General features: G+C 33.9%; 1 protein-coding gene across 7 annotated transcripts in view; it reads left to right on the forward strand.

The window, feature by feature from the left end:
• The window catches only part of PCDH9 (protocadherin 9), a 703,877-nt gene that overhangs the window by 425,140 nt on the left and 256,292 nt on the right, over positions 1 to 22,445 (forward strand). Inside the window, exon 7 of one of the 7 annotated variants that reach the window (XM_042838944.1) lies at positions 16,331 to 16,343. The exons of 5 other annotated variants lie outside the window; for them this stretch is intronic. In XM_042838944.1, the coding sequence (XP_042694878.1) occupies positions 16,331 to 16,343 (13 nt within the window). Of the gene's footprint in view, positions 1 to 8,352; positions 8,364 to 16,330; positions 16,344 to 22,445 lie in introns of all 7 variants that reach the window. One more of the 7 variants, XM_042838943.1, reaches the window with a different exon arrangement.

Genomic DNA, 22,445 nt, shown 5'->3' on the forward strand with positions numbered 1-22,445 from the left:
ATTAAATGACTTCAAATAAGGAGAGTGCAACAAGTTTAGTTACCAGTGCAGCTATGATGATCTGTATCTTTGTATGTCCTGGTTTTTAATAACATAGTAATTGCCACTATTTTATAGGCCTATTCAGAACAACATTTGTCTCTGCTTTCCTTGAAACTTTAATTAGCAGCATGTAAGTTTGGCTTTTTTGTTTAGTTGCTTTTATTGTTTCGCTTTCATACACAGAGATATTTCTAATGCTGCAGTCTCTGTGTACATAGTGTTAAAACTCCGTATGTTGTCTTCAGAACACCTTCAGGTATCTTTTTTGACCTCTTGGTACCCTGAGCAAATTAAAATGCCATTCACGATAGACAGGAACATTAGTCAGCAGGCAACAGTCGTTTATTGGCTTCAGAACACAGAATACACAAAACCTTCCTTTCCCCTTCTCACTTTTGATGACAGCAATCCTACCTACCTGTCTGTAGAGATGGATGGGGTTTTGGTATATTGGAAAGATTAACAAATTTAGATCACTTCAGATAGGTGTAGAAGTGAATTCTTCAGTGAAAGAGCACACATATACCTTGTCATTAGTTCCCTATCTTTCACTCGAAGGTGATTCAGTGCTGTCAGTAATTTCAACACATGCAAGTGAGTCCATCTCACTAAATAAATAAATAAATAAATAAATAAATAAAATAAAGATGGAGGCTTCAAGTTATTTTGGGTTTATGGGTCAAAAACAGCACTTCAAACTACATTTGAAAAACAACAGGCAGTCAGAGCATATTTGGAGAGCAGATGTCAAACACTCATAAAGGGATACAAAACATATCAATCAGAATGCCACCTTCCTATACCAGATTGTTTCCAGGATGATTTAAGGTGCAACCCAATGTAGAGTTCATGTCAGTAGTCAGTTCAGCTACTTGATAAAATTGTGTTTGCGAATGCGAAATTTTGATGACACAATGTAACACAGAAATATGATTATATATGAAAAGAAGAGAATAATTGATCCCCATCATCTTGAGTGTTATTAGCTCAAATAAGATTGTACTCAGAAGGGAGCAATACTTCAATTTCTCCTAAAAGAAACCACCTCTACTTTCAAAGATGTAGAACTCAACAACTATTCATTCCATACATTAGATTTTAAGATCACCGCATAAAGTATAAACAGTATAAATTAATATATAGATTCTGCTCTCTGGATAAACCTTTCATTTTAGATGCATATTTTTCCCCTTCTAACACTTTATTTACAATAGATTGTATCTTATTTTATATATTTGTGGAAATTTTGGGGATTGCAATAAAACTAAAAATTTGCTTACGTAGCTTACGTAGGATGATGGACCATTTTCATAGAATTTTTCATAAGGAACTCTAGTATGTTTCATGCATGTATTATTTTTGAGGATATTATTATATTATTATTTTGAGGACATAGTACCTTTTATCAACATTAAACATGTTATAAAATAGAAAGCAAAAAATGCATCATCCGTTCTGCATTTTTACTATCTTCTAGAATAGTCAGCTTATTAAATGTTTGTGTGTGTGTGTTGATAAATGTTATTAGCAGTACTGGCTGCCACATTCTACACCATAGCTGTCTGCATTTCATAATGATGTCCTCAAAAAAACAAACAACAACAACAAAGCAACAACAAAAAAAAAACAAAAACAACAACAACAACAAAAAAAAAACAAACAAACAAAAAAACCCACCACATATATACACATATATACACATATAAAACCCAAAGGATGATGGATCAAAAACCATCCTCTGCTAAGCTCTCGTTTCATGGGGGAACTAGATGATCTTAGCTGTCTTTTCCAACCTTAATGATTCTGTGATTCTTTCATTCTACGATATAGTTAGGTAGGTAATCTGCTCTGAAAGTAATGCCTCCTGTTTATACCCATGAAAGCTACAGTGGATACAAAGAGTAAAATAACACTATTTGGTTAAGCGACTTCTCAGCTACAAAATACTATTTTTCAACATAGTCACCACCATCCTATTCAACAGTGATGAACAAAAGCCTACATGCAACTCTTTTGAAAATGTACACCAGCAGAGGTGACATTGTGTTTCACAGATACTCTGATGTATCTGTGATGATACCTCACTGTTGTTAGGAAAACAATGATATGATCCAGGAAACTGTCACTGTCAGCCTCATATTGATTCAATAGGTTCTGACAGACTTGGAGACAATGCTCTTTCTGTTCCCATATGAACATCTGTGGAACTCACCTGACATAAACTTTGCAATATTCCAACACTGTGACCATTGTTTCCAATGTACTGAGGCTGATATTAAGCTCCGTACTTAGTTTCTTGGTTGTAATCTGCTGATTCATGTGCCTGTACTCATTGAAACACTCTTCATTTCATGATGTGATAACTGTCAATGGGTGTCCATCTTTTCCACATGGAGGAATTCAATGAGACACCATTACATTATATAGACTTCCACGTCAAACATCATTTTGTCAGACTGCCCTTCTGCTTCCACCACATGGCAACAAAATGTAATGGACCGCTGGTGAGAAGCTTCGTTTTCTGCTGCCATACCACCACCATCTGCTTCTGACATTGTGGATATACATATCAAAGTAGGAGGCATTACTTTCAGACCATCCCTCATATATATAAGCTATATATGTACATATACTTTGTGGATTACAATCAAAAGAATTTTGATTGGGAGAAAAATAACAAAGCTTTTGCTAGTGTTTTCAACTGTCGAAATACAGTGCTAGTAGGTTGTCAACTATTACTGCAAGGTATTGATTAAAAGAGAGAAAAACAATAGATACTCAATAGCAGTAAATGGAAACAAAATTACAGGAAAAAAACACATTTTTTCTTTCTTTTTTATTTTTTTTCTTGATACTAGCAAAATTCTATAAATTTGATCAAGCAAACTGGATAATAAATAAATGTTCAAAAAAGAAGTTGCAAAATAAATGCAAATATGCATTTATATAAATGCAAAATAAATTCCTGCTGTTACAGCAGCTAAAGAACAATTTGAGGCAATCTAGTTCAGGTTTGAAAACTATTAAATATTTTGTTCTCATTTGATGATGCATGCATATGTAATGCATATGTAATCTTGCATATGTAATGTTTACAGAGCACTTGAAATCCCAATAATTATCTGATTGAAGATATTAGGGCTAATTGTCATGGAGTTAATTAGATCAATCTATGCCTGTGACAGTGGGATAAAATGGGTAGAAAAAGGGAAAAGCAATAGGGAGATGGGAGCTGGGCTCAAGGAAGGAAAAAATAAAATAAAAAAAAAGCAGCAGCAACAATCTATGGAGGAAAACTGATTTTACTAACTATGATATCAGAATGCAAGATAACACAATATAATACAATCTAATTGAAATTGAGACTAATAATTCAAATAAAATAGGGGAGAGGGAGAGTTCCTGAGACCAAGCCAAACCTGAAAAGCTTGGTACGGCTAGGAAAGCACCTTCCAGCACCCACTGCAAGGCAGTAAGAGACCTCCCAACTAGGAAATGCCAGATCCCATGACTTCCACGATGTACAAGGTCAGGTACCCAAAATTGGAGCATTAACAGTTTAACTCCCAGAGCACTACATGATGTTATGGTGTGGAATACTGAAAACCAAAAAAAAGCACTAAAGATATTCTGTGATATCAGTTATTTAATTTCTTGTATTGATTTAGCTGAATATAAGCAAGTTTCTCAGCATCAAGTGTGAATAACATAACCAAAGTGCATCATATTTGAATGTAAAAATGAAGTCTAAGCTAAATATGCCATGTAAGGTGAGAAGTTGTTGGTAATAAAGAAATGAATGTCTGATTCTGATCTGACTTAGTAAACTCATTTGAATTCCAGTGCGATCACTGTAAAATGTGATGAAGATGGAACACATGAAAAGATGGAAAACTGTTCAAGAAAGCAGTCACTCTGAAAACACTGCAAAGAGAAAGAACAGACAGTTAATGGAATGTGAGCTCACAAAAGTGAAAGGATTTTAGAGATGTAACTATGCAAATACTGAGTAAGAATCAGCAGATTATATTGTCCAGGCTCTGAGCATTAGTATGACTATTTTATGAACATTGTGTTCTATCTGGTGTCATTGGTTAGATAAACAAAACACTAAATGTCAAAGAAAACAAAGGAATGATTGAAAGGACACGAACACGTGTTCTGCAGTGAAAAGCTGAGCTTAGTATAAAAAATAGACTCAGTTGAGATTTGATTAGAATCTATAAATAACTACATGGATAAGAAAAAAAAAAATTGATAATATAGGTCTATTAATTCCGTATGCAAGAATATATTAAAATGTGGCTAAAAGCAGAATATAAACCAAATCAAACTGAAAATAAGATGAATACTTAAACTAATACTGGAAACTACTTTCTGATGGAATTGATGGATTTTCTGTCACTGGAAATATAAATGTGACCTTTATTCATTTTCTTCTTTTACAAATACCATTTAAATCAAGCTTAAATATTGAATTTGAAGCAGAAATAATTAAAGTATATTACCTATGATATACAGGAAGTCAAATAACCACTGTATTATTTCCTGTCCCTAGAAGCACATTAACTTAAAATAGAAACAATGCACACTTTCTTTTAATTTCCTCTCTGTACGCTGTTAGATTATGTGCTAATTTGTTGTCTTCTCCTGAAAATACTGTGTGCAGAGAGCCTCCTTTTAAGTCAATAAGATTAAGGGATATGGGGTCGTATCCTTAATATAAAATATAATTTATATGGATATTGGCTATCTTCCAATTCACACCATAACAAATTCTACTTACCTGAAAGCATACACATTTTTTTCTTCCTCTCAGGCTTGTATGGCATTGCACAATTCACCAAGTGCATTATGGGAGGATATCATCTTTCTATGGAGGATTAAGTATTACGCTTCCCCAGAGGCAGAATGCCAGACTGATTTGATGGACTGGTTTGCCACACTTATAAATTGCATATTCCAGAAGCACTTTAACCAAAAGTTACTGTTTGTAGTATACCATCTGCTGAAAGTCTGATATATCTATATTTAGATGATCATTGCAGTTATTTTGTGTAGTAAATTATTCATTTAAACATTGTAGTGGACACTTCACCACATGAAAGCTGACCTGCTGCTTCTGAAATTTCAGTTAAGTGGGATAGAAAACTGATGTATAAAAGCAAATACATTTTCACCCATTTTAATCTATACAATTACTTACATCCATACAAAAATATGTATCAATGCAATCACTATTAAAATGTGAATATATGAATATGAGACTCAGCAGATATGCAAATAATAATGAATTCAGGTAGTTCAAAGTAGTGGTGCGGGGATTGCATTACTTTGGAATGACGGTTTATAGGATGTAATATCAAACTGTGTATCCTGAGAATACTCTACCCTGAGAATGAGGGAAAGCAATTCAGAATGTGCAGCTGCAGATTTTTTTTTTTTCTTCCTATTACTTTTTTGTCCTTTTATCACATGGGGTACTGCACAACTTCTTTGTGAACAATGACTGGCTTGCAAGTTAAGCTGTGAATATTGGCAGTGTTTGTCAGCTAAAAACTGTGCTGGGCCAATAGCTTGTGACTTCCCACTGGGCCAAAAAATGTACCTGTTGTAAGTGTCTCATAGACTTACTGTCAAAATTGAAGCTTTCTTCATTGTGGGATTTTCAGATTGCCCACTCCTGTACTGTAACATGTCCTAACACCAAATTTAAATGAAAGTTGATAATGCAGATTGAACTAAATTAGCAATTCTCATAGGTATTATGAGTTCTGCTGATAATGGTTATTTATCATATTGTATCTAAGTAATCTACACACTTACAAATTAGAGAATATCAGGAGCTGTGAGTTGGGGGTTTTAGTTTCATTCTGTTTTTCTTTTAAGGTTCTTCTTATCAACACTAGAGACAGGATGAACTGCAACCTCATATGTTCTGTGACTGTCTAAACATTCAGAATATTACTTTTGCAGCTCTCTGAAACAGACTTTGCTGCTCCTTGTAAACCCATGCATACTGCCTATCAGCAGCTTCAAAGCAACCCTCATGCCTAAATAAAGAAGGCATCACTAAATAACTTTGAAAGGTAGAATTAAAACACATGTAGTATATTAGAAAATTTCATTACTCTTTCAGATATATTGGAGAAATGGAAGGAGCATGGAGCTGATTCTGTTTTTCAGAATCAGCAGTAAGTTTGATACTTGGGCATCTGTGTGGGAGCAGGACACTTATTGTGATAGAATGTCATGTAACGTATAGCTTTCATAGCCTTGACTGCTCATTCATGATGGTCTCCAGCATTATAATTTGAATTTTTTTAAAGTTTTGCTTTGAATGACCATATTACTTGTATGGTGGATACTATAGTATTACTATGGTCTGGTAGCACCAAACTCTCACGGCTACTGGGAACAGATATTTTTGAGAGAATTTTCAAATAAGGAACAGTGATAACTTCAAACTGAAACTGTTGTTCTAGTGGTAGATTCTTTTTGCAACACTGTGATGAATGCACTGAAATGTCCTCTGCAGATCTATGCACTATTCTGATAGTCACTCAAAGAAATTTGTCAGAAATTAAATAAAAACTTAAAAATAGTGTATCTATATGTATAACTCAATCATAATCACTCAATCATAAAAGCAGAAGTTAGAATTATGTAATGTTTAATTTCTGTGAGCGATTTTCTACTTTCTTTCTTTCCACATAAGCTAAGAAAAATATTGTCATAAAAAAAGTTTCCCTATTTGGAATAAAAATGAAAAGAACTGTAATGTGTGAGGGTTTCTTTGTTGTTGTTGGTTTTAATTTTGTTTTGGTTTATTTTATTTTTTTTTAAATAATCACAGAGTATGTGTGCATAATTTGGAAACACTAATTATGTAAAGGTCACAGAAAGTTTCCATTTTTTAAAATATCCTATGGTTCCTTTTTATAAAGCATATTAGTAGGCAATTTCATGTGGTGTCATTCCAATTCGTTATCTTAAATGGAAATATGTGGAGTTTATGCTACTGTAGAACTTTTTATTCTGTTATTTGCTCTTTTTGCTGATTGACACATGTCTGAAAGTCTCCTTAAGAAACAATATAATTAGTCTATTTGCATTGCCTGGAATTAGGTGACCTTTGGTTTTGGCATTAATTAGACCATCCCTGCTGTACACTGTTACTTTCTGGTAGTCACTAACCAGGCAGAAAAGGAATCCAAGCAGCTCATTTAGTAAGCTACAAAAGACTTTCAAATGCCATTTAAATGAACAGGAAATTATAATTAATAGTGTGGTTTCATTTTATCATTCAAATATATAGGGTACATCTAGGTGTACATAAAGAACCTAATTATTACTAAACTTATTTATATCAGGTATTGTAAGGATAGTCAAATAGATTATTTATGTTGACCAAAACAACATCTATTTTATAATACTTTAAAGACTTTTTTTTTCTTTTTTTTTCTTTTTTTTTTCTTTTTTTAAATAAAGATATTAAAAGTTAATGTGATAAATTTTGGTGTAATATTTCTACACTATTCACAGAGAGTTAGTAAAATCTGTAACAACCAAATTTCCAGGTACTTGTATGCTTGTTCTTATATGGATATGTTCTTGCATGAATCTAGTCATGCAATAAGATAAATCTGAATTGCCATTAAAACAAATTGAAGGTTTCTGCCTTTATTTCTAGCAGTTAATTGAGGAACCCAAGTTGATAGCCTAGATTAAATATACTCCTGGTTTAGGTCTTGCTTATGTGCTTCAAGTTGCATAGTGGAATTAATCAAAATTGTAAAGTACCCTTAGTAAATGACACCAGAACTGAATTCTACACAGAATGTCAGGACCGTGTTGAAGATTTACCAGTAAGTAATAGCTGCTTTGCATCACCTCATTAAAATAATTGATCTATCCTTTTTTGTCATTGGCTTTTAACACTGTAGTGCTAGAAGAAAAATGAGGCTTGCCCTTGATGCTTGACTTGTCGTTCACCGGACAGTATTAAAAAACAGAAATTACCGTAGTCAGCTAACCACTACAATTTGTTCTCCACTTGTTGATCATAATGAATTTCAATTTAAGTCCTACATATGCAGGAATGCTGAACACAAACAAAGGATTTCTTTCATAGGATAATCAAAACCTTCTCTGGGGGGCAAACAGACATCAATCCTCAAATATTTTTGTGAGATAAGTATGCATCATCTTTTTTTATACACATATCATATGAGTTATTGTGTTAGCTCAGTGTATTGAATATATATTATAGCTTTGCATGCTATTTTATGTCTCCACTTTTATTATTAGCACATTCAGAAGTTGTATACATATCATTCAAATTACAAATTAATGTTGACGTAATGAAGAATCACTTAAGTGATTTTAAAATCACTTAAGTGATTTTAATCTAAAGGAGCAGAAAACTTTTCTCTGACAACACCACTGCTTCACGTCCTTGGCCAGTAAATGTTTTAGAAAGAAGAGCAAGATGACTTTTCTTCTTAGGTAAAAGACTTATTCTACTAGTTTGAACATCGAACTTCTGCACTTTATAACAGTCATCTCTCTATAATCAGAATAGATAAAAATAGATGCATTGTTCCTTGGAGATGCCTTTTCCTCTAACCTAACCTAAACCTCCTGTCTCAGTTTAAAACCATTCCCCCTTGTCCTATCACTGTCCACCCTTGTAAAAAGACATTCCCCCTCCTGTTGATACACTCCCTTCAAGTACTGGAAGGCCACAATAAGGTCTCCCCAGTGCTTGCTCTTCTCCAAACTAAACAAGCCCAACTTCCTCAACCTTTCCTCACAGGAGAGGTGTTCCAGCCCTCTGATCATCTTAGTGGCCTAGTGGCCCCTCCTTAGTGGACCTGCTACTTCCTTCCTGTGCTGGAGGCCTCAGGCCTGGAAGTCATAAATATGACCTAGTGATAGCAATAATATGACTAAGAGATATTTAGTAACAAAGATTGAGCTAATTTCTCTCTTTTTAAAAAGGAAGAAAAAGCTGTAAAACTGGATAATACATTCATTTCAGGTAAACTTGCTTCATTAATCATGTCCATGTATGATGTAACAGGTGAAACAGCTAACAAATGAGAAAGTGATCACATTGAGAATATCAACATTTGAACAGATTCTGCAAGAAAAGAAATCTGCTTCAGTCTGACCATTCATGTATTATTTTTGACAGAAAAAGTAGACAGGTGATCGTAAAATGAATACATTCATTTAGAAAATCCATGATTTGCTGTAAAAAGTAGAAGATTGACAATTTGCACTTTTTTTTTCCCCTCAGGATTCTTATTCTTGACATTTCACAGTCTTCTGAAACAGTGGTTCACTGAGATGTCAAATTTATAAATGTAACATTTAACTTAAAATGTGTACTTACTTTTTTTATTTTGTATTAGTAAATTTGATTTAAAAACATTAGAAAAGCTATTCAGTTATCAATAAAACTGCATCACATGGATGAACACTTAGAGCAATGTTGGCAGGGTGTTAGCCTTTAATAGATTAAACTGTCTAAAACATTAGGCACTTACAATTGTCTGATGAAGTGGAAAGACACAGGTACCTCCACAAACAGCTTGATTTTACCCATTTGTATTTAAATGTAAATAAGTCACAATAAATGTTTATTTTTAAAAATGTACATATATATTAAGATTTATATCAGTTACATTTAAGTAGGTCTGGAAAATTAGCTGAGATTAGACACTCAACTTTAATAATAAAAGTTATCTGAGATGCATGGTGCGCCACAAGTTCGACATTGTTTAAGTGCTAGTTGCAATCCATACAAAAAAATAAAAATAAAAAAACGTGACCTCTCTACATATGATACATCCTAAGGATAGTGACATTCGGTCGTACCACTTCATTAGTTTTACAAAATATTCATCAATCTCTATACTGAGATGCAACATAAATTCTGAAGTTCTCAATGGATTCCATATTGATGTTGACTCTGAATGATGACCTCTGAACAGACATGAACAATCGCTATATTGCTGGAAGAAGACAAAACAAAACAAAACAAAACACAGATCGCCTTTCATTTTAATAATTACCTAATAATACCTCTCAAATTTATCATAGGTGATTTCAGTATCCAGCTGCAGCATATTAGTTAATCACTTACACAAAACAAAACAAAACAAATAATTTGTGTAGTAGGAAATTGTACAGTGCAAAATAAAAGGATAGAAAGTGAAGTTTCATAGATCATATAATGTTATTTCCTATCACAAACAGATTTCTGTTTTTGTCATTGCGAGTTTACTAAATCCATTTATTTGTGAGCTGTTGGGCCAAAAAAAAAGTGTTTATTTTCCTACTAAAAAAAAAAAATTAAAAAAATTGTAAAATCTGTTTAAAAACTATCCAATAAAAATACCTGGTTAGCTAGGTTTGAATAATACAGTATTACCCTCTTTTTACAGAAACCTGTCCTTTTATAGTTTCCCTGGCTGATCAGATGCAAATAAAATCTAGAATTTTGCATATTATAAAATTTTGTGAGCATTTGTACAATGTGTTCTAACAATCTATGCACCTAACCATCCAAATGCTTACAGAGATATATGCAGACCTGCTTTAAATATGCAGACACAAATACACAGGCTGTGAAACTGAAATACTTTGTCAAATGTATTTTAGTTGTAAATGAAAGCTAACTAGAATTAGAAAGTATAGCAATATAAAAATTCTAGTTATTTCATTTATGGTTAAAAAGGATTTGTAGGATACTCCCGTGTTTTACTTCCTTTTTTTTTTTTTTTTTTTTTTTTTTTTAATGGGGAACATATATATTATTCATGAACAGCTTCTGTGAATTATAGGTGATGTTGGTGTCACAGTTATATTAATGCTACACCTGCTAAACCTGTTAAGATAACAGGTGCAGAATGGAGATTGGTAGAGCATGAAAAGTGCTTGCCTTTCATGTATGTACACAGCAGTTGCTAGTTTGAAGTTGCCTGGAATAGCACATATACAATTAAAATTCAGTATTTTCTGATTCATAAGCAGCAAACAATATTTCCATCACTTGCAGGTTGAACTGTCTCTTACTTCTTTTCCTAAACAACATCTTAAAACGTAACCATTTTATTTACAAAACAGGAGGCAAAGTTTCTAATGATAGTCCATGAAATCATGGTTCTGAATGTTAAACCTAATAAAAATCTACACAAAGGTCTACCCACATAGAATGGTCTTTTCACTTTTTTTTTTATACTTTAGCATCGTTACAGGAGAAACAGTAACAGCATACCCCTGCACGTAGAAGTTCCAAATGAAAAACAAAGATGCTTACAGAAAATGTTTGCAAAATTGGGATTTTTCTGTGCAAAACAGATTTTTTTTCTTCCAAAAAGATAAAGAAAATAAATCTTTCTCTGATCATATTCAGAATGACTCTCGAAGTTCACCTTGTTTAACTGTTAAAGGAAGACTTTAATAAAATGTGTTGCAATAGCTTTTTGAAATGTAGTTTGAAAAGTAACTTGAGACGGTGGGAAATGTAAAGGAAAGGTTTTCTGTTATGCTATGAACTTTCTACAACTCTGGAAAAAAACGCAGATGCTTTTGTGAGAATTGCTCAGAAGGATTTAAATTACAAACCTATAGAATTAGGAATTTAGAAAAGAGACCAATTACTGACCCTTAGCTAATAAAGATATTTAACTCCTTTATTAAATTCACTGTTGGCATTATAGGCTTGGAAATACTGAGAAGAGGTTTACAACTACAGTTTGGTTCAGGATTAGATTTTGATGTGATTTACTAGCATTATCTGAAAGACTCCCCAAAAAATAAAACATGCAGTAAATATAAAATTTCTCATTATCCTCATTTAAAAATATATATATATTTCTAGTGGAATTTGCTCTAGCTATATGTATATATATATATATATATATAAAACTACCAATTCTATTTTTATTAATAAATATTTTAATTGAGGTAACCTGTATTTATCTGTGCTATGTGTAAGAAAAAATTGTAGACTTTTTGTGTTTTTCTTCTAATCTGTACTGGTTTTAATTACTTGAATTTTAAAAAAAGAAACACGGTCAGAAGATTTCATCTGCAAACATCTTCCCCTTCCATTTTCTTTCTTTCTCTTCAAACTAAGAAACAGAAGACTTAAAACTTATTTGAAAGTTATTAAAACAAAATGTCATCGACAGCCTAAGAAGTTGAAAAAGAAAGTTGTCACTGACATTTTACCTATGCAAAAAAGATTTCTAATCTTAAGACATGGAGGTAAAAATGACAGATAAACAGAGAATAGAACTACAGTATAAAGGTGTCACTTCTCTTTTGCAACTCCAGCTGCTTTTCTCCTTAGCCTTATTCAAATTTATTGCTGATTTTTTTTCAGGGCTATAAAATCCTGGAGTATAACACAACCTCACACAATGCTTCCCTCGACTTTTATAGCAGAGGCATGATTTACTATTGCAATAAAACCCTGCTATCAGTATTTTCTAACTGCTTTCATCTCTTTTGTTTATGAATAAAATGTAAAATGAGATTCCCATCTGAATATATAATTGAAGGCACAGTTACTTATATGCAAAATACTTGAGGAAACTGAAACAGATTTGGCTGTGTTAGTTTAACACTGAAATGAAAACATCTCATGACATATAATTCTAATCTGTGATATCAGCAACCTCAGAATTTAAGACTGCTAAAACCCATGTGACTCCATGTTTGAGTTCTGCATCAAAAAATGATACAATTGCTGCTAATTTCATAATATACAAAGGTTGCCCTGAAAGTAATGCCTCTTATTTTATAGTGTTGGCCAACTATGTCAGAGATGCATGTTGGTGATATGACAGTAGATGTTGAACCTTCCTGCCAATATTCTGTAAAATTTTGTTGCTGTGTGACAGATGGCAGCAGAGGGGCAGCCTGACAAAATGGTATCTAACACAGAAGCGCACATTAAGCAAAGGTGTGTCACTGAATTCCTCCACGCAGAAAAAAATCACACTCTTTGACATTCATCACTGCTTGCTGAATGTTTATGGTGACCTATCAGGGGATGTGAGCACTGTGAGGCAGTGGGTGGTGTGTTTCAGCAGTGATGACAGTGACATGAAATATATGGTGATATATAAATTTTCCATTGAAGAAAAAGTTCAAAACACAGTCCTTAGTGTGTGAAGTGATGTGAACCGTATTTTGGGTTGGGAAAGGTGTGATGCTTCTGGATTTCCTGGAACTCAGACAAACCATCAACTCTGACTGCTATAGGACAACTCTGTTTAAGCCGAGGGCTTGAAGTTCCAGAGGAGAAGACAACCTTAATTTTGGAACACAGTAACACCAGGTCCCAAACCAAGACTGTGGAACGCAGAACCGTTCTTCCACAGCCACTGTATAGTCCAGATTTGTCATTTTCTGAATTCCTTCTGTTTGGACAAGGAAAAAAAAAAAGACATTTTATTCATAAAAAATACTGCCACTCATCAATAAATAATAAAAAAAATTCCACACTGGATCTGACTTTTTTTTTTTTTTTTTTTTTTTTCCCCCCCCCAACTTTGAATTAAAAATGGAAGTATGGAATTAGGAAAGAATAATAAAGAACAATACTGCACATTTCTTTCAGATGTGATCACTTTGAATGCCACATCTTGGAAGCTTTGGCATTAAACCTCCTTCCCCATGGCTCAAAATGAAGTTTGGTTTATAATAAATTCAGTGAGGTTTTAAACACAGGCATGTACATTGGAGATGCAGCTTAGCATAAAGCTTGCAGTCTAAAATGCATGGCATGCAGAAACTGTCAGATACACAGTATGGACACAGAAAATGGACTTATGTTCTAACTTCCGTGTGCAGGGTTTTCAACATGGAACTAACCTAGGCATTGAGATGTAAGCATATTCTGCTGTTGACTTTATGCTTTTATTGTGGTGCTCACACCAAACCTACATAGTGTTTCTCTGCTGGCTTCTCTTCTCAAATGAACAGTGGGAACTGCATTTACTATTTGCTACTAATTCTTTCTCCTGTTTGCTGTCCTGTCAGATTTATTTGAAAGATTTTTTGGAGCAGTAGAAGAAGTACTGTTATACAAAGCCTGCCATTTCTAAGAAGTGTTTATTATTACAGCTCTTTGAATAACTTTTTTTTTTTTTTTCAAGGAGGACCTTAAGCTTTTGAAATGTGTCTTCCTACTGAATTGCATCTAAATCTAAATCTGAAAATTCATAAGAAGAGATTAAAAAAAAAAAACAGACTAATCACTTTTATTTAAATTCTATTTTGCACTGTGATACACAGAATAAATACAAAATAGAACAGGCTGACTTGTGGCTGCCTGTGACAGCATGGTTTTGGATTTGCTAACCTAGTAGATCCCTTTCAATTCCATGAATAGCAATTTCAGAAGACAGGATTAAAGACAGTTGACATCGTCAGCTTTTTGCTTCTTTGAAACAAAATTTCAGCAAAATTAAAACACTGAGTTGTTTCACTGTTACAGTAGAAAATGAATGCTTCCAACAGTTTTTTCTTCAAAATATGTTTAATATACTTCTAGAAAATAACTTGTACAAGTAATTACACTGCCATTTGGTAAGCAGTACGCATACAGAATAAAACTTTCAGTTTGTGCCAGCTTTTTTCATCAACATTAATTACTAGAAGGTGAAACTGTGCTGCTGCAGTTGAATTGCTCTTAACATATCTCAGTAATCCTGTAACTATCCTCTGCCTGCATTTTTTTCCCCTAAATATGGGCTTTTAACTCTCATTAAGCGAAAAGATCATCTCATTTATGGTAGCAGTTGTTGGCGAATCGTGACATTAACAGATGGAAAAGGGCAGGGTGAAGAACCTGAAGGTTGTGAACTTGCTATCTTTTGGTCCAGTGTAAATTCATAAAGAGTCTGAACAAAGAAACAAGAAAGTGAACTGTCATGCTAGTGGACTGTGTCTCAGCTACCTAACAAAGCATTATTTAAGGAAAGGCAAGAGGTTCATATCTGTATGCATTAAGTCTCTCCTACAAACAGTGTAAAATAATAATAAGCATTCAGGAAGAACATTTTAAGTAAAACTATTCCAAAAATGACAACCTGTTGCATATAAAGGGGAAAAGGCTTGTCTGAAGTCAGCAGCCAGGACAGTGGCAATGCAGGGAATAAAATTCATGTTTCCCAATTCTTAGCCACTATAGCAAGTACCTTCTTAACACTAGACAAAGTGTGTATAAACCATTTATCTCATCTAATCAATTGCCTGCCATTGCAGAGGAGTCTGGATTGGGGGCATCTGTTTTTCTCATTTTCTATCTGCCTTCGGCAAAAAGCATAGTCTTCTGAGAACTGAAGTGCTAACTAAAGTCTTTGGGCTTAATTTAGGAGCTTGTGGGTGAAACTTAATGGTTTATGATATATGGGAGGTCAGAGCAGATGATCTAATAGTCCCCTCTCACCTTAAACCATATGAAACTATGTAGGCTCCTGAAATATGATAAAGCTAATAACAGTGTCACAGATCACAGTGATAAATGCTGAGCTAAACCTTCTGCTTGGCTGCAGTTTGAGAAAAAGCCTGTGAGCATCCCAGTGCTGTGTAGGGATTCAGCCTGCTACTGCATGCCAGACGAGAGCAGCAACAAAGGAACCTGAAATAGCTGCACCTAATATAGCCAGCATGTTTTATTAAAAAAGAAAACTGTTAAAACTCATACTTAAAATATGTATGCTAAATAGTACATTTGAGGGTGTGGTGTGCCAAAATGAAAACCTCAGTTTTTATTCTCAAGAATGAAATATGTTCTCTATAGAAGATGTTTGACTTTCTGAGAGTCTTTGGTTTAGCTGTATACACCATGACCATGTTCTGTTATTTTTTTCTCTTAAAAAGTTTATTACTTTGCCTCAATTCTTGAAGGACTAAGTCCTTTATTGTGACTTGAATTGAGGAAATTCTGGAAACTGGAATATAAGTGAGTTTCCAAAAGGATTGCTTATGTTACTCTGAACTCAACATGTACCAGTGAAAAGTGCTGCTAAAACAAAGGTTGAATGTCCTAGATGACACACTGAGCAGTACGCTTTATTCACTACAGTCTGGAATTGGAGGCTTCACTGAAGTTTGCTGAAAAACTACTATGGATTAGGAGCTAATTAGAAAGTTAGAAATTAGAAGCTAATTAGAAAGCTTCAGCAGTGGGATAATTTTGATTGCATAGAAATATGTTTGCTTTTTGTGTACATATACCAAGTAACACTTAGATGTATAGAGGCAAAATGAAGGTAAATGAAAACCAGATTTTGCTCCTGAGAAATGTACAGAGGCATCATCATTGCATTTCATCCCAATTGTTGTCATCCTTTTCTCCATGTCTTTTCCTTCACTTAGCAGCATGACTACTTTTGATATTGCTTTGAAGGATTGCTCAGCAGGTAGATCTTATGATGCAGTACACGGCATGGCTAGCTCTGCTGTCCTTGTGTAGTAAGAAGGGCCTAATGCCTTTTGAAGATTGACAAATGTGCATTTAGGGAAGAAGGATTTTGTGGATAAGCTTTATTTTTTCTCTCTTTTTAATTTCAAATCCTTATATACTGTCATTAAAACATAGGTAGGAATACTTAGATCATCTTTATGATAGGATTCTGGATAGAAGTGTATGAAATGAGATTGCTTTTTCATAAAATGTAAGAAAGAGGTGTTGGTATAATCAAAGCATGAGATAAAAAGATGGATATGAATTTTAGTTGTACAAGCATAGATAAGAAATGTCTTTTTAAATGTCATATAGAAAGTGTGATTTAGGTTTAGTCAGGATTTCAATATAAAGACCTAGATTAAGGAATCTAGAGATAAATACTACTTAAATATTATTTTAATTCATACAATAAACATAAGGAATCAGAAAATTACAAAATAACAAGCAACTGGCAAATTCATTTTTTTATTATTTTCTTCCTTCCACTGATAAATTTATATGCAAACCCAAATTTATATGCAAACCCAAACAGAATACTTTAGATCTAGATTATAACATTCTTAGGAACTGGAAATAAAAAAGAATGTTGTCCTAGCCAAAATAAAGTCAAGGAAGGAATTCCGAGATATATTTATGTTATCAAACACAAGTGCATATATTTCAGGAATGTGAAACTTTCCTTAAGCATCCATATTGACTGTGAGAATATAAATCATTTAGTTCAGCTCAGAAAAAAATCCTAAAAATATAAAAGAAACATCATGGAATAACTGTCAACTAACAAAACTAGGATTTTGATGGGGTTTCAGCTGACATAAAATGTTATTCTTCATCTTGCTCTGGGTTTCTGCCTAACCATAGCTTTAGACTGTTAGTGGCAAAGATGGAGAATACACACATACATACTGTGTTATACAAAGTGACTTGCATATTCTGATTCAGAATCCTACATCTTCTTCCTCCTTTCTGGTTATGATGCATATGAGACCTATATTGTATGTGACTGCAGATCTGATGGTTGGAAGTGCCCTTCCGGCTCTATTCAAAATGGAAAAATGAAAAGTACAATGAAACTGGCTTGTAGAAAAATACTCACGTAGTAATCAAATGGGACTATTTGAAATGTTGTATTAAAAGAACTATATTGCTATGAAAGTCTCCCCCACCTTTTCCGTGCAATACAGCATTATTCATGTTTGTCACTACCTCAAAAATTTCAAATAAAAAATTGAAGAGGGCAAACACACATTTTTACCTACATATATTGTTGATTTCTATTTATAGAACTGCATCAGAATGCACATATAGAAAGCTTATCCTGCAGCTGAAGAGAATGAATATTGTTGAGACACATTAAAACTCATTTTGTTTTTCAGCTCTGTTGAATATTACACATGGCCCAGTATGTCTTAGGGTTACTCTAACAACCTCACACTACCTAAAGGAGCCACATCCCTTGCTAGTGCAATCAATACAGTAATTCTGTCTTGCCACAGATTTTCAAAACTTACTCAGCCTGGCACACTACTTTTTAGGTTCCAGGAAAAAGCTGTCAGTGCTTTTGATGATGAGAGGTTTTTCTCATTCTTTGCATTTAGCAGCCACCGGGCTACAAAATCACTTCTCAGCTTTGTGGTTGCAACTCACATCTCGTGCCAGCTTTAGGTCATTTAAGTGCCTCTACACTGAAGAGATCTTGGGTTGTATGCAAGTTTTATATCCAATCCTATTTCAGGTTCGCAAGATTTAAACCTCTCTGAGGAATTCTATAGATGTAAATCACCCATGATATATAGATCTCAGATTTTCCCTGATTAGTTATATCTCAGTTCCCATAAAAAATGGTTATACGTTTACCAATAGATTTTTTGTCTAGTACACATAGATAGCATATTAGGGTTCCTTCTGATTATTGCTGACTGCAAAGAAACACTTTACCCAATGACAGGAAAATATTTTTATCCAGATGTAAAGTTAGAATATGAATCAAAGAGTACAACTTCTTTGTATACTGAAACTTGCATTTTGTATATGCATGCATATATTATTAATCACTTATGGATGCAATTTATTATTTGCTATTGAAGTAACATGTGTAACTGAGCCGTTTGAGATGAAGTGGGTGTGGGCATGTAAAATTTAGCATTAGCTTAGAGGAATTCAATGAAAAACTTTATTATATTTAACTCTAATGACCTTGTGGTGATAAGAGATGGCTTACTTTTTTATACAGACTACGTTATATTTGTTCAGTGCCTCCTATAAATCAAGAGGTGAAGTCCGGCAGGGCAGAGATGGAATTTTTCTGGATTTGTCCTGTTCTTTCCTTGCTAAAATGAAACACCAAGTAGCAGAGAGTAAGTGTTCACCTTTTGTGAAAGTCTTGCACATGGATCTATTTAATTGCTTTTCCTGCTTAATTCTTGAAGCAATACAGTGAACTGATAGAACAGGTGGTATCTCTTAACAGATGGATACTACACGCTAGCTGTCTTTTAAAGAACAGATGATTTTGATTTGCCTATCTGCTATCTTACTGTAACTGGGTTTTGAATGAGGTCATCCTAATTATGAATCATTTCACAGATGAGTGACTTCATTCTACTACCAATAAGAGTGATACTAGTCCCCTTCTGTAACATCTCTGTTATCGCTTGCAAGTATCCTTTCTCTCTTCTACCTCAACAGTTAAGATCTTTCTATCTACCTGTTTGTTTTAGCACAGTAAATACCAGATAAAACAGCTTAAGCTTACTTTATGTAGGGGAGGAGGCAAAAAGAAAAAGTGGAGTGTGCGTAAGTGAATTTTTAAACCCTATCTTCATGCAAGCAACATACTTTCCTTGGTGCTGGCTGTCAGGAATTCAATGTCAATAGGATGATACCTCAGTTTCCCCAGTCTGAAGAGGACATGGAATGGGATATAAGAGAGAACTCTGATGTAAGATTAGAAGTTCATGACAGATGGTTATATTTTCACAATCTACTACTAAATTAAATTAGATTTGTGGATAAAAATTTTGTGAGTGAATTTCATAAATTCATTTCAGACCTTTTCATTTAAACTGACAGAAGCAAATTATAGTACTATAGCACGTGCCATGATTTCACGCTTCTGCACTCTAGGAAATGAGAGGAAAATCTCAACAGGTTTCTCCCTGGTAAAACATTTTTAATTAGTAAACAATTCTGAAGCTGCACATTCAAAACATATCCTTACCATGCAAGCCATATTGTCACTTCCAATCACAGCACTTTCAGATTTTTCAGTGTATGCACAGGCCCACTTTTCCTTTTTTCCAAAGAGTGGAGAGAGTCAGTCCTGAACACTATTGATGTTTCTTGCCAGTTGGACTACCATAAAAACTTAGCCAAGTGTTCCTTTGTAGAGAAACATTACAGTATGAAATCCATGAGGTTTAAAAATAGAAACTAAACTGAGTGTTGAAAAATGTGAGGAAATGTCAAACTAATATGCATTTAGTTTAATGGAAGTGTTGTCAAAAATAATGTTTTCCAGTGATGGGTTTAACAGAGAGTGAAAAACAGAAACTTGAATGTATTTCATGACATCAGCTTGTTTTAATTCATAAGGAGGAGAAGCAATTAAAGCTCCTAGGCTATGATAAAGAGTGTTAAGTAAAATGAACAGGAGAAAATTGAACCACACTTCCAAAAGATTTGAAAAGACTTGGTAAACGTGATTGAAAAAAATGTTGTATGGAAAGCATAGTCTGCTTCTTGTTGTTTTGTTTCTTTGTTTGTTTTCACCAATTATTTTGATCTTCTTTCTCTTGGCAGAATTATATATCATACTTTTAGTGTGAGTGTCTTGGCAAGATATCCTCTTTCCCTACCTGTTTCTAAGTTGTAGTGGTACTAAGAGCAACAAATATTTAATCATCATTTTAATGTCGCAGAATTCAGCATCTGGAAGCCAATATTCACGCTGTGAGTTGTAACTCAATTCAGCCCCACTGTGTGTAGGAATTACAATACAGTCTTTAATTACGTAACCATATATTGATCATTATTTCCAGAGAATCACGATCCTATTCAGTGCACAAATAGTCAACCGAAATTAATGAGCTAACCTCAATATTTATTTTTCTCTTTGCTTTTGTGTTGATGTTATTTGCTGCAGTGTTCATACCTGTATTGAAAGCAGAACTCTTTTCTTAGGGAACTTCCTATGACATTTATCATCGATGTATTGGAATGCTTTACAAATATTAACACATTTATTCTTCAGTGCAGAATCAAAAGGGTATTAGTATCCTCTGCAGCCTTGGAGAAATGGAATGTATGCCAAAGCTGCATACTCAGTCTCACCTTTCTGACCCTAAATAAACCATTTGGGAAATAAAGAACAGAAACTAAAGAAAAAAATCTCCTGACTTCAATGTTATTTAATGTTATTTTAGATGAAGTTACGTAGACACAGTTTTTAGTCACTGGAAAATAATCAAAGGAACTGGTATACTAAAAGGAAGTGATAAGGAATGAGGATGATGTCTCAAACATAACACCTTTGGCAAATGCCGATTTCTCTCTATTGTATTGAAAACCAACCTATTCTTTTCACCCCAACTGCTTCTTTATACTAAGTTTAAGAACTTTCCTAGTATCATAGAAACATTTTGTATGGTAAAGGCAATGACAAAATGTAATCTGGAGTAGGATTCATTCATCTGTGGCAGGAGACTATTGTTTATCTTTCATCCTGTATCTTTAAAAATGTAGACTTGAAATAAGTGATCCATTTCTGCTTGCAATAGTACAATTCACTACTGAATCTTGGTTCATCCCCAAAAGAGGTTTGTCTGACTGTACAACCAGGGATTGTTTTCTCTTAGAAAGTTTATTTTTTCAGTTTTCTTCTCTGTAGTATTCTTAGTTCTGCACCTGTGCAGATCTGCCAGAGTTTTCTCCCAGCTTTCTAATAACACCTTCTTTTCATCACTTTCTTTTTCTCTCATTGGTAAATCGCAATGGATTTTCATTTCATCTTTGGCTTCTCACACAGCCTTGATCTTACCCTTTATCCATTTATTTCATTCTTCTTTCCTACCTACAAGTTTCAGATTGCCTCCATGGCCACAGTCATCTTCTTTCTGTCTCATTTCAGTCATCTCTAGATTCAACTGAATTGCCAGTTATGTGGTTACAGTGTACATTCCTTGCATTCTCTGCAGAAATCTAGTTTGTGTTCCCATGGTAGTCTAATTATTGTTCCACCTTGTGCCAAAGAGCAAAAGAAAGTGCTGTTTCTCTGTAGGTGACAGTTTGCTGGAACAATGTAATGCACTAAAACAGACATTCAGGTCTGTTTTCTCAGATTTTTACTGCTAAAATGAGAGTAATCAAGGAATGAAAACAAACAAAAAAACAAACATGCAAAGGCATTATGGAGTCTGGCTGAAATAAGTGGTATGATAATTCATCTCCCCAGATCACACGTGCTGATTTACAGTAATGAAACATTCCTATAGTGTTTACTTTCTTCAGTTTTCCACAGTCTTAACTGCTGCAAAACAAAATTAATCTCCTTCTCGTCAGTCTCCTACTGCTCAGAGGGTTTTGAATAGCAGCAGGAAAACATGACAAAAGACTCTTCTCAGTTTTAACTCTGCCATAGCCTGTCAAATCTTTGTTACAGCTGTCTGTCTGCTGATATTAAAAAAAAAAAAAAAAAAAAAAACACGAAAAAAAAAAACCCAAAATCAAACAAACAAACAAACAAAAACTGCATTGGTTTCATTCAGTTTATAGTTTTGAGACCTTCTTTTCAGAATTTTTTTTTTTTAAGCTGAGACTGTGCACAAGCTGATAAGGCCTGGAAGGAGTGAATATATTCACTAATAACTCAAAGCAAATTTCCAGATTGACATTAATTTGATTCACT

This window comes from Centrocercus urophasianus, unplaced genomic scaffold, assembly GCF_019232065.1.
Source record: "Centrocercus urophasianus isolate 14NV4802_14NV808 unplaced genomic scaffold, USGS_Curo_1.0 seq_9, whole genome shotgun sequence".
Lineage (NCBI taxonomy): Eukaryota > Metazoa > Chordata > Aves > Galliformes > Phasianidae > Centrocercus > Centrocercus urophasianus.